This window comes from Canis aureus, chromosome 9 (genome assembly GCF_053574225.1).
Source record: "Canis aureus isolate CA01 chromosome 9, VMU_Caureus_v.1.0, whole genome shotgun sequence".
Lineage (NCBI taxonomy): Eukaryota > Metazoa > Chordata > Mammalia > Carnivora > Canidae > Canis > Canis aureus.
This window is the reverse complement of record NC_135619.1, coordinates 41,231,076-41,242,429: the sequence shown is the minus strand read 5'-3', so window position 1 is coordinate 41,242,429 and position 11,354 is coordinate 41,231,076. Positions and strand designations below refer to the sequence as shown.

At 41.9% G+C, this 11,354-nt stretch overlaps 1 protein-coding gene across 1 annotated transcript in view; it reads right to left on the bottom strand.

Annotated features, from left to right (window-relative positions):
* Window positions 1-4,068: 4,068 nt before the first annotated feature.
* The window catches only part of RHOJ (ras homolog family member J), a 79,422-nt gene continuing 72,136 nt past the window's right edge, over window positions 4,069-11,354 (bottom strand). Inside the window, exon 5 of the mRNA XM_077909565.1 lies at window positions 4,069-6,153. Within this exon, the coding sequence (XP_077765691.1) occupies window positions 6,007-6,153 (147 nt within the window). The 3' untranslated portion in view covers window positions 4,069-6,006. The remainder of the gene's footprint in view (window positions 6,154-11,354) is intronic.

Sequence of the window (11,354 nt, the reverse complement as noted above, 5' to 3'; positions counted from 1 at the left end):
GTAAGCTTGGTCCTCTCGTCGATCAGTACCTCTCAAATTTCAATGTGTGGATCACCTGGGGGTCTTTTATTTATTTATTTTTATTTATTTTTTACCTGGGGGTCTTATTAAATGCATATTTAAAATGGAGATTTGGATTCAGTGGGTCTGGACTGGCCCTGAGTTTCTGTAGTGCTAACTAGCTCCGCAGTAATGCTGGCTATTTGTCCCCAGAATACACTTGGAGTAGCAAAGGGCTGCACAATTTCCCATTCTAACAGAGGCCTGGGGAAGTCAGGGTTCTCAAGTGGCTGATGAAGACACCCTCAGATAACTCAGAAATGAGAGTAGGAAAAAAGACTATTCAACGACTTTAAAGTCAGAACGTGGCATAAAGCAAACTCCAAGGTTAAAGAGAACCTGAGCTAATATTCCACTAATTACAAAGTGTACATAGAATAGCCATTATGTAAGAAGCAGGTGGTAAGAAAGCCAAAGTACTTCCCTTGTCTATCATTTCCCCTGTAGCGATCACATGGCGGAGAACATGGACTGTTTCAGTTGGGATAAAATTCTGCTGAGATGTACTTATACAGTAATTACTGTTTATTCAGGGCAAAAAACAATTTAAGCCAGGTGATGAGAAGAATGTAGAATTCATTAACCTTCTCACCCGTGGCTCCTCTAGGAGAACAAGATTCGATCGCTTAAGAAAAATGATTTTAAAAAATGGCAGGTGGTGGTAATTTTAGGTGTGGATTTACAAAGCTGCCCCAAACATACCTGTCTGCCATGAAAATATTACTATTTTTTCCTGCAAAGAATTAATATAAACTCAAAAAACTGGCATGTGCAGGGTTACGGAGAAGCTCAGTGAGCTAATATTATGGCTTGTAGGTGAGACTCAGTTCTGGGCTTTGGGGACCCTCTCCTCATCTTGCCCCCAACATCATATCCCCTAAAACACTGATCAGACCCTGTTCGTCAATGATAACTGCATATACTGATAGGCTTAGAGGGCATGGCTAAAAATGCAACAAAATCACACTGGCTATAGCAGCATGAAGCTTCTGAGTCGCTGCAGAACCCAGGGAACAGTGGAATCACCAGGGTGGAACATGTTTAAAGCACACATGCACAAAAGGACTCTGGATTTGGAAATAATATTCCCTAAGGAGAAAAAAAAATAGATTGTGACCAAGACTAATCATGCAGCTTTTATTCTAATTTCCTGCCATGGAAGTTAAAAGCCAAGAACTGTTGTTGAACTTGCATCCCTGAATTCACAGAAGAGCCAAACCCTCCTTGACTCATTCCTTCCCTAATCCACAGAGATCTCCAATGAGCGCCGTCCAGCCTCTGATGTCCCAAGCGCCTCTGTGTAGAGCTTGGCGCTTTCATCTCCCTTCTGGGCTTTGTTGACCATGGAAGCACCACGAATTGTTGCTTTAGCTCATGTTTTTGCATTCTGGTATTGTTGTGCATGCTAAAGGCCACTGTTTAGTGATAATCCACTGAAGATGAATAAATATCTCTCATACAAGTAGCTGTCTTTCCAGATATCACAAAGTCATCCTTTTCAGGTTTTAAGTCATGCTAGTGCTTAAAAGACTTTCAAGATAATTGATGCGCTCATATTCCTTGGTAAATTTCCCCTGACCATCTGCTCTGTATTAGCAGAGAAGGTGCGAGCATGATGACCCACCTGCACTGCTACTGAACACCCAAAGAGCATTGTCTGGAATTTCATCATTTTTAAGGAATGATGAGGTGGAGTTATCTAGAATTAGCATATGATTAACCCTCTTGGCTGACTCTGGTAATGCTCCTCACATGAACAGTCCTCCCTTCTTCCCCAGAGCTCTGGAGGCCAGGCAGTACTTAGCCACTGCTTGGGAGAATTGTCAGGTGTGTGTGCTTTGCCTTGTGTTTTGTTTTAGTTTTCTCTCCATTCTCTAAATGTTTTCTTTTTAAAGTACCTAACTTCCTTTGTAAAAAACTTGAATTCCCCAGTCTTCTTTTTCCCTTTCTGCTCCTAATGGTTCCTGAAATGAAAATACTCTGTTGAGTTTCCTTATTTGTACTTGGGCAGCCTACTCAATGACTTGTAAGAGAGTAGCTGGTGACCTGTAGCTCTCACTTTTGAGAGAGAAAGCACATTTTGCATTCTGGCATTTAAACATAGGAACTGAAGACGTAAAGGGTTAGATAATCATCTCCAGCATGGTGCCAAACGTTCCTTTAAAGCAAAACGTCAATTTCTAATCTTCCATCACTTTGGTCTCATGCTTGAATTTGCCTTTGTGAATGCAATGCTCCATCTTTAAAGGCTTACCTCAGGTCAAATATTTCTTTTTGAGGACTCTACTTTATGAGGTTATTCACTGGTAACAAGAACCTATACTCTACACAGTGTACATTTTCGTTGGCCTCAGGTTTGGGATTTAACTTTCTTTAATTTCTCCTAAAATTGTGAGTATAGTTGTGATTTCTCCTTTACTACCATTTAAATATTATTTCCTCATTGATGGTTCTATGAAGATTGTGTATGGATGGTTACATCTACTGCATCTGGCACTTCTTTTAAGGACCAGAAATCTTCAAAATAGTATTTTGCATATCATGATCAGACATATTGTTATTGGAGTTTCAGGACCAAAACTTCCTGTCATATGTGTATGACTTATTTTTTTCATTTCCCAGTTTACTGCTTCCCGGTTTAGGCTTGTTGTAGATACTGCATTTAGTAATTATTATTATTATTTTTTAAAGATTTACTTATTTATTCATGAGAGATGGAGAGAGAGAGAGAGAGAGAGAGAAAGAGAGAGAGACAAGCAGAGGGAGAGGCAGGCTCCATGCAAGGAGCCCAATGTGGGACTCAATCCTGGGACTCCAGGATCACGCCCTGGGGTGAAGGCGCCAAACTGCTGAGCCACCCAGGGATCCCCAGTAATTATTTTTTGAGTATAATTTTTCTTGGCAGAAATCAGCCCAGATTACTTACCCTGACATGGTTTTGACTCTTGTGGTAGTCTTTTGTGTTTCCAAAATAGCTAGGGAGCCCATTAATTCTACCATATAACCAACCATTTGATCGAAAAAAAAATCTGTCAAACTAGCTACTTGATTAAGCCATTAGATTGATTACATTGTTGCATACTGTACAATTAGATTGGGATTAGAGTATATTGTATATTGTCAGTTCAAAGCATAGTACAGATCAAATTCTTGTCTGTAGGTTATTACTAGTGTAATGGATTATCTAATTTATAGTGGCCTAAGTATATATTTGAAATGAGGCTAAGAGCTGTAGGATAAACAAATACAACTCCAGTAATATACCTACAAAACTACAACTTAGTGTCTGTGATAACGAATAGATTACAGTGCAGAGTTAAGGGCAGTGGATGGGAAGCAGAATAGCTGAGGTCTATCCCAGCTCTGCCACAACACATTTCTTTGGACCCATCTGGACTTGAGTTTCCTCATTTGTAGAATGAGGGAGTTGGACTATATTTTCTGGGGCCTCTTCTAGGTCTGAAAAGCTTAGACTCTACCCTCCAATGGAGATTGTCCCCTCTTCACTTTGGAAGATGGTCAAGGATCAAGGATCCTTCTTCAGATCCTTCTTTCAGATCTCTTCTTCTCTTTGACTTCCGAATATAGTTTGTTTAATCTTATGGCAGGAAACACTTTTTAGTGAATTGAACTGCCTCTTGTCATGAAACAGAGGATACATGGTTAACTTGGTGGAATGATACTAATTAATTTAGGTCGTTTTGTTCTTATTTTATTTAATAATGAGCTCCTAAGACCTTTGGGAACCTCTCCATTTAGACATGAACAGTCTCTCTCCAGGTTCTCGTTCTAGGTGAGAGAGTGATCTTCTCACTGTGAACAAGTTAATCCCTGTGGTCCAGTAGGGAGGTGATGGCCTGGGGAACCATTTGCCTATTGGAGCACACATCTGGAAAATTCTCCTTGGTGGAGCAAACATAGAACACTGAATATTTTACCCACATCAATGAGAAGTGAGGAGTGGGCCTTTAGTAAGATGTAACTATGCAATAACGCAACAAAACTGGCTAACAGCACTTCATTTATTACAGGGCTAAATGCTCATTATTGTTTGTAAAGAATAAATTCATAACCTCTGCGGAGTTATAGTTTATGCACAGTTGATTTCCATTTACAGAGGAAGAAAGTCCTAGTTTTCTCTAAATGTCAAGCTTTGACTTACAAAACTCCCGTTTTCTTTGTGTGTGGGGTTTGTGTGTCTGTGTGTGTGTGTGTGTGCGTGAGCGTGTATGTGCATGTTTAAGAAAATGTTTAGCAACTAGATGGGAAAGCAGGGAAATAGGACTTGCAACGCAGAAGAAGGGAAAACACATTTCAGAAATTCGAAACAAACAAAACCCAAACAACTGAGGGGATGTCACGGAAGGTCTCACCAGAAAAGACCCACATCATATGTTTCTTTTTTTATGTGCTTCCTCCAGGAGCAGAAGGGACTAGAAAGACTGGATTTTTCCAACAGAAGGAGTGTGAATCTGGAAATTCGTATGCTGAAATCAGTGTAATTTGATGCTGCAAAGAGGCACTTTGCTTCTGCAATTGAAATAAAAAGTAAAGTGGCTACCTGGGTGTTTCCAGGATAATTGTAAGCAAATAAGACTAATTAGGAGACTTTATAGTCTCTAATTAAAAGCTGGGAAATAATTCGCTCTGTGATACAAGAATCCCTGGATGTTTGGCAGAGGTATATAGAAAGGGCACATAATTCCTTACTGGGAGCTTTTACTTCCCAAGACCAAGGTTCCTGTTCTACAGAGCACATCATTTTGGAAGCAGGGGATGAACAGATTCAAGGCTTGGTACCCACAGATCCATCCCCTAAATACACATCTGGGACAATGAGTGTAGGAGATAGGGAGAGGCAATGTATTAGCACCAGCTGTACTTGGAAAATGTCATTTAATAGATCTGGGGGTGTACATGGGGCAAGCTGCCAAGTGCTTCAGGTTGAAGTGGATAAATTGAAGCACTTTGCTTAACCTTTGGGGACTTTTAAAACATTTCCCTTTTCATGTCCCAGGTTATTATTGGGCAAGGGAGAAACTGAAATCAAGGGGGGAAAGAGCATGTGTTGGGGAAGGAAGGGAGCGGGAAAGTTCACTTTGCAGAATAGAGAATATTTTAAAAGCTAGGTGGGCCAGATTCTCCCCCAGGGAGTTCGATTAAAAAGCAGAAATGATACTTTCTTAAAAACAGTTCATTTGTAATTTCCCATGACAGTATAAATATGGAAAAAAAAATAAGGCTCCCCATCAGTGATAACGTTTCCGGGGTGAATCTTTGGCAAAATTGTGGCCCGGCAAGGATTCAGGTGGTGTTCTTCTTTCAACCAGGTTCACAAATCCTGGCTGCGTAAAATTTCCAAAAGGTTTAGCATTTTCTCATTTTCTTCTTACAGTCAGGCATTCAGAGGTACGTGTTGGTTCTGTAGCTTTGGCAGAAACACGCTGAAAATGGAAACGAATATAAAATACTTTGTCTTTAGGCTAATTTGGTCGGGACTTGCCAGGCCTGAGTAAAGTGGTACATTAGTACATTTCTTAAAATAATGCAAATAAATGCAAGACACGTAGGTAGACCCACAGATGCAGAGAAAAAGGTTAGGATAGTAATTCCTGCGTTTTTGTAGGAGACACCGGGTAAGGCCACCACTTCGGGAACCAAGTTCCCCTTCGGGGTGCTGGGTGATGATTTTCGACGAGCTTCACGTTCTTGGAGGCGAGCGCAGCTGGTCCCGCCGTGGCTCGGGGGCTGCGGGCTGGAGGGCGCAGCTGGCGGGCGGCGGGCGGGGCCGGCGGGCTCCCCCCCCCCCCCCCCCCCGCCCCGCCCCGGGCAAGGGGCTTCCTCCCCGGGCCTGGCCTCCTGCGTGGCTTGAGCTGGGTCTCAGGTCTCAGGGCGGCTGCCACCCCGCCCTCGCCGTCGGGTGGGGCGCAGGCCCGGGCCGCAGCCTCAGATAATCGAACAGCAGCTGTGACACTCAGAACAGCGCTTCTTCTTTTTCTTGGGGTGGAAAATGGTGAGGATCGCTTCATCAAAAACCGCTTTGAGACCTTTCTGAGTTAGGGCCGAGCATTCCAAGTAGCACTGTGCTCCGATCTTCAACACAAAAAAAGGAGAGAGAGAGTGACATAAGTCAATCGGAGAAGGACAAACATTATATGGTCTCATTCGTTTGGGGAATATAGAAAATAGTGACAGGGAATAAAAGGGAAAGGAGAAAAAAATAAGTGGGAGATATCAGGGAGGGAGACAGAACATGAGACTCCTAACTCTGGGAAACGAACTAGGGGTGGTGGAAGGGGAGGTGGGCAGGGGGTGGGGGTGACTGGGTGATGGGCACTGAGGGGGGCACTTGATAGGATGAGCACTGGGTGTTATTCTGTATGTTGGCAAATTGAACACCAATAAAAAATAAATATATATATATATAAAGGAGAGAGAAAGGCATGAGAGGGAAAGAAAAAAGAAAAGCAGAGCGGGGTTCAGTGTCCTGCCCAGCCAAGTGCTACTGAGGCCTGTGCCACAAACAGCCCGGGGTTGGTTTGGACTGTTGTTGTGGTTTCTTTTGCACTTTCATTTGCATCTGCTATCTTAACTTTTATGTTTTACTTCCTGATATTAGCAATAAATGCTTGTGGATTGCTTTTGCTTAAGCAGTAAATTCTGAAAGTGATCCGCAGCCACTCATTCTTAATGTAAGAATATAACAAATGTAAAAACTGCGTGAGGATTCAAAAGCGGCGATATTGTTTAAATATAGTTTGCGAACAACAGGGCTACATGATGTTGTTTTTAGCAGCCTTTCATATGCATGTGGAATGCGGAATGTATAAATCTGGTACAAGTGAAATGTATCTCCTTCTGTATGCGGGAAGGCAAAGTGTCAACTTGGTGGGAAAGCATATAGAAAGGGAGCGGGTGATAAGGTTTGATAGGTCATTCTTCACTACAGTGCACTTCTGATGAAGTATCTCTCAGCAAGGTATTATCCAGTTGACATTATTATTTGTTTTTTTTTTAATTTTTTTTTAATTTTTATTTATTTATGATAGTCACAGAGAGAGAAAGAGAGAGGCAGAGACATAGGCAGAGGGAGAAGCAGGCTCCATGCACCGGAAGCCCGATGTGGGATTCGATCCCAGGTCTCCAGGATCGCGCCCTGGGCCAAAGGCAGGCGCCAAACCGCTGCGCCACCCAGGGATCCCTTATTATTTGGTTTTAACATACTTTAAAAGGCATATTTCTAAGGAGTTGAAAAACCCAAAACATGTAAAATAAAAATTATAAAATACATTTACTGAGGGGACACCCTCCTTGTTAAGTATACATTCTATGTGTACTTAAACGATAAAAATATTTTGTTCTTGCTTAGGATTTTCTTTCAAAGCTTTTGACAATTTCATGCTATGGTATATTTGATAATCACAAAAATCTTTTTGAGAAATATAGGAATTCAGTTCAGAACTATAGCTTCTCATTTAACAAATAGCAAGGCAGGCAGAGCAGACCATGTTTGGCAGTCAAATTCATGAGATTGTTCGTGTGAGGGAGACTCAGGGTTTTAATTGCTCATAAGCTTGGTATGAGCTAATGACATGATGTAGGCTTTTTAATGTGAAGGACATCTGGAGAAATGCTTTTTTATTATATGCTTCACATTATACGAATAACTGAAGAATTAAAGAAGATTCACAGGAGGGTAGTTGGATGGTGAGCCCTTGGAAGCCACAGCAGATATGTGAGTAAAGCAGGGTAGCAAAATCACATGCCTATTGCAGTAGCTTATGTTCATGAGGAAAGCAGAGTGGGTGCCAGACAGTAGGGACAGGTGGAAAATGTGGTGGCCTGAAACACACACCCCCTCTAGAGTTGGTAGTCTTACTCAGCTTTGGACAATTGTTGCCATGGTTCACTGTTGCCCATCCTTGTAGAGTTGGACTATTGGATTTTTAGGGACACCTTGGTGGCTCAGTGGTTGAGCATCTGCCTTCCACTCAGGTTGTGATCCCAGGGTCCTGGGATCAAGTCCCGCATCAGGCTTCCCGCAGGGAGCCTGCTTCTCTCTCTGCCTATTTCTCTGTCTCTCAGTGTCTCTCATGAATAAATAAATAAACTCTTTTAAAAAAATAATTACCAATTTAAAAAATATTCTGTGAGCCAACCAAGACACTAATGTGTGATTTCTGTGGCAATGACCAGCCAGTTTGCAATGAGTGGACTGTAGGAATTTGTAGTTTCACTTAGGATATGGGAGCTGCCCCAGAAGATGAAATGACTTGTTTAAGGGCCCCCACCCAGAAAGTGGAAGAACTAGACCAGAATCTGGGTCTCACTTGGTGTGTGCTTTCTCTGTTCTATGGTGGTCACCCTTACCACTCAACTCTGCAAGGAGCTGGTCAAAAATTAAGCACGAAATAAAGTTTTTCTGATTGGGTCCACATACTATGCACTCCCCCCCCCTAAAAGGAATAGATACTGTATGAGTTAAAGGAAAATACCCACAGAAAAGATGTTGGATATTAAAAGCCTATTTTATGGTTTTATTTTATTTTATTTTATTTTATTTTTTTACGATTATTTATGTATTTATTTATTCATGAGAGACACAGAGAAAGAGAGAGAGGCAGAGACACAGGCAGAGGGAGAAGCAGGCTCCATGCACTGGGAGCCCGACACGGGACTCGATCCTGGGTCTCCAGGATCAGGCCCTGGGCTGAAGGTGGAGCTAAACTGCTGAGCCACCCGGGCTGCCCTTATGGTTTCATTTTAATCATGGTTTGGCCTTTGGATTAAAATGTAGCTTTTTCATATGCAACTGATGAATCATTACATTCTACCTCTGAAATCCGGCCCCCCCACAAGAAAAAGGCTTTTTAAAATCATTAAAAACAGTTGGATGCAAAAGAGGGATAAAAAATAGAGAACATTTTCCTAATAATGTCATGAAATGTCATCTATTACATTTTGGGATTGTAGCCAATGCTTGCTATGCACATGTGAAATGCACACCACTCTAGTGAAGATGTCAGCTGAATGATCGCTTGTCATATGCTACCTCTTCTCTGTCATCCTGAAAACATACCCAGAGAGTGCGGTGGGGCCATTCTATCTGGAGTGCCTCCCCACTAAGATGGCAAGCCCCACTTGATTCAGAAATTACAGGAGAGCTGGGCTCAGTTCACATGTGGGGCTCTGAGCCAACTGATCCTGTATGGTGGGCAGAGGCGCTGTGTCGTCCTCACTCCAGAGTGCTGCTAACAGCATGGTAGGGTTTGCCTTTCGAAGGTGGAGAAGGAGCCCAAATGTGTCTGTCTCAATTCAGGTATTTCTGAAGATAATGAAACTGTGGATTGGGGGATTATTGTGTAACTGTATTAATGTAACATTGTTTTGGACTGATGGTTCTGGGAAAAGTAGCACATAGATTTTGGGTGCGATTTGGGAAATTTGTGTGAGAAACAGAATCCAAGTATGAGGCAAGTATTTTGTTAACCGTGTATCAGGTGCTCTGAAGGTCAGAGAGAAGACTTCACCCTGGTTCAGGGAAAAGGCACAGCCATGTGATAGACATGACTGACAATAAGCCACCTCATTTATGACCTCCACAGGGTGAGATGGAAAACAGTCTCAAGGAAACATGACTTTCCTTACAGCTTCCTCTGCCTCTTGGAGCAAAGTGACCTACATAGTCAAATATTTAGAACAATCTGTAAGAGCTCAGGATTTGTGGATCCTTGTTTAGATATACATGTTAGCAATCTGTGACATACTTTGTCAAGATGATTTCTTTTCCAGAAATAAAAAAAGCAAACCCAGAGATTGAGGAATACAAACTGAGAGAACATGTTTCTCATAGCTTTGTTAGAGCTGAAATTTATCATCCCAAAGCTGGGAAATTTATCAGGCATGTGCAGAACATACAAGAGTCTGACAAGAAGAAATTAAACAAACAAAACCCACAGTGACCAACTGAGTGAAGGAAAACTACCCCTTCTTCCAGGTTGTCCTTGTGGAGGTAGGACAGGTTATAGAATAAAATAGAGTGTAACTGGAAGCCATAAAGGCAAAGAGGTCTCCCCAGCCATAGATGCATCTGAGAGGCACATGAATTTAGCAACAACTATAGTTTGCTGAGCTGGACCTCATGTTTCATTGGTTCACTTAATGGTAGTAAGAGCTTTGCAAGGTGAGTCTGTCATTACCCTCATCTGCAGCTCAAAAAACTGATGCCAGAGAGAAGAAGTTACCTCCGGAAGGGCACACAGCTAAAACAATATCGGAGGTCTGAATTTGTGTGTCCCCTAAGCCAGAGTCTTAACCACTCTGTGAGGCTGCCTTCTACCAAATGAAAAAAAAAAAAAAATGTGGCCGAAGGAAAAGAACTAATGAAATAATCGAGATGTTGTTTTGGATGTAGTGAGGGTGTTGAGAGAGGACGTAAAGAAAGAGTAAGGCATTTCCTATAAGTGGAGAGAAGAGAAAATATTAGTGGAATAAACAGAATAAGCTGGCATCTAAACAATAAGCTAATAACTGAGAAGAACTCTCTTTTAAGAATTAGGAAAGGTATAGGCAACTTGAAAGCCAAGAAAAGGAAAAAGAACCCAACAGCTTGTGAGATAAATTTCATCATAACAAATTGCTCAAAGAGGAAAAATCTGTCTAGGCTGGATAGATTTGCAGTTGATTTTTTGGTAAGGCTATAAAGCAGAGATTGCCAGCTCAGGGATGGGTAGATAATGTGAGTGCACTGCTTGAGCGTTGGTAATATGGAGTGGTGGGGATTGTGACAAATTGAAGAGTATGTTCCTTGTTTAAAAGACTGTTTAAAGGGGATCCCTGGGTGGCTCAGCGGTTTAGCACCTGCCTTTGGCCCAGGGTGCAATCCTGGAGTCCCGGGATCGAGTCCCATGTCGGCTCCCGGCATGGAGCCTGCTTCTTCCTCTGCCTGTGTCTCTGCCTCTCTCTCTCTCTCTCTCTCTCTCTCTCTCTGTCTATCATAAATAAATAAAAACTTTAAAAAAATGTATTAAAAAAAAAAGACTGTTTAAAGGTTGCAGTTGATGAAGTCCTAGCCTAGTGTTGCCAGACCTTCAGATTTTTTATTTTTAGAAGCCAGAAGTGTGTATCTTCATGGAAAGTTTCCGTTGTTCAATGTCGGCCACTAAATCACATTAAAAATACACATGTAGACTGATGAAAGCATTTGTGAGTGAAATCTGGCTCATCGCTTGCCAATGCACTCTCTATGCTTTAAAGGATGCCTTTACATGCACTTGTCTTTCTATTTGGAATTT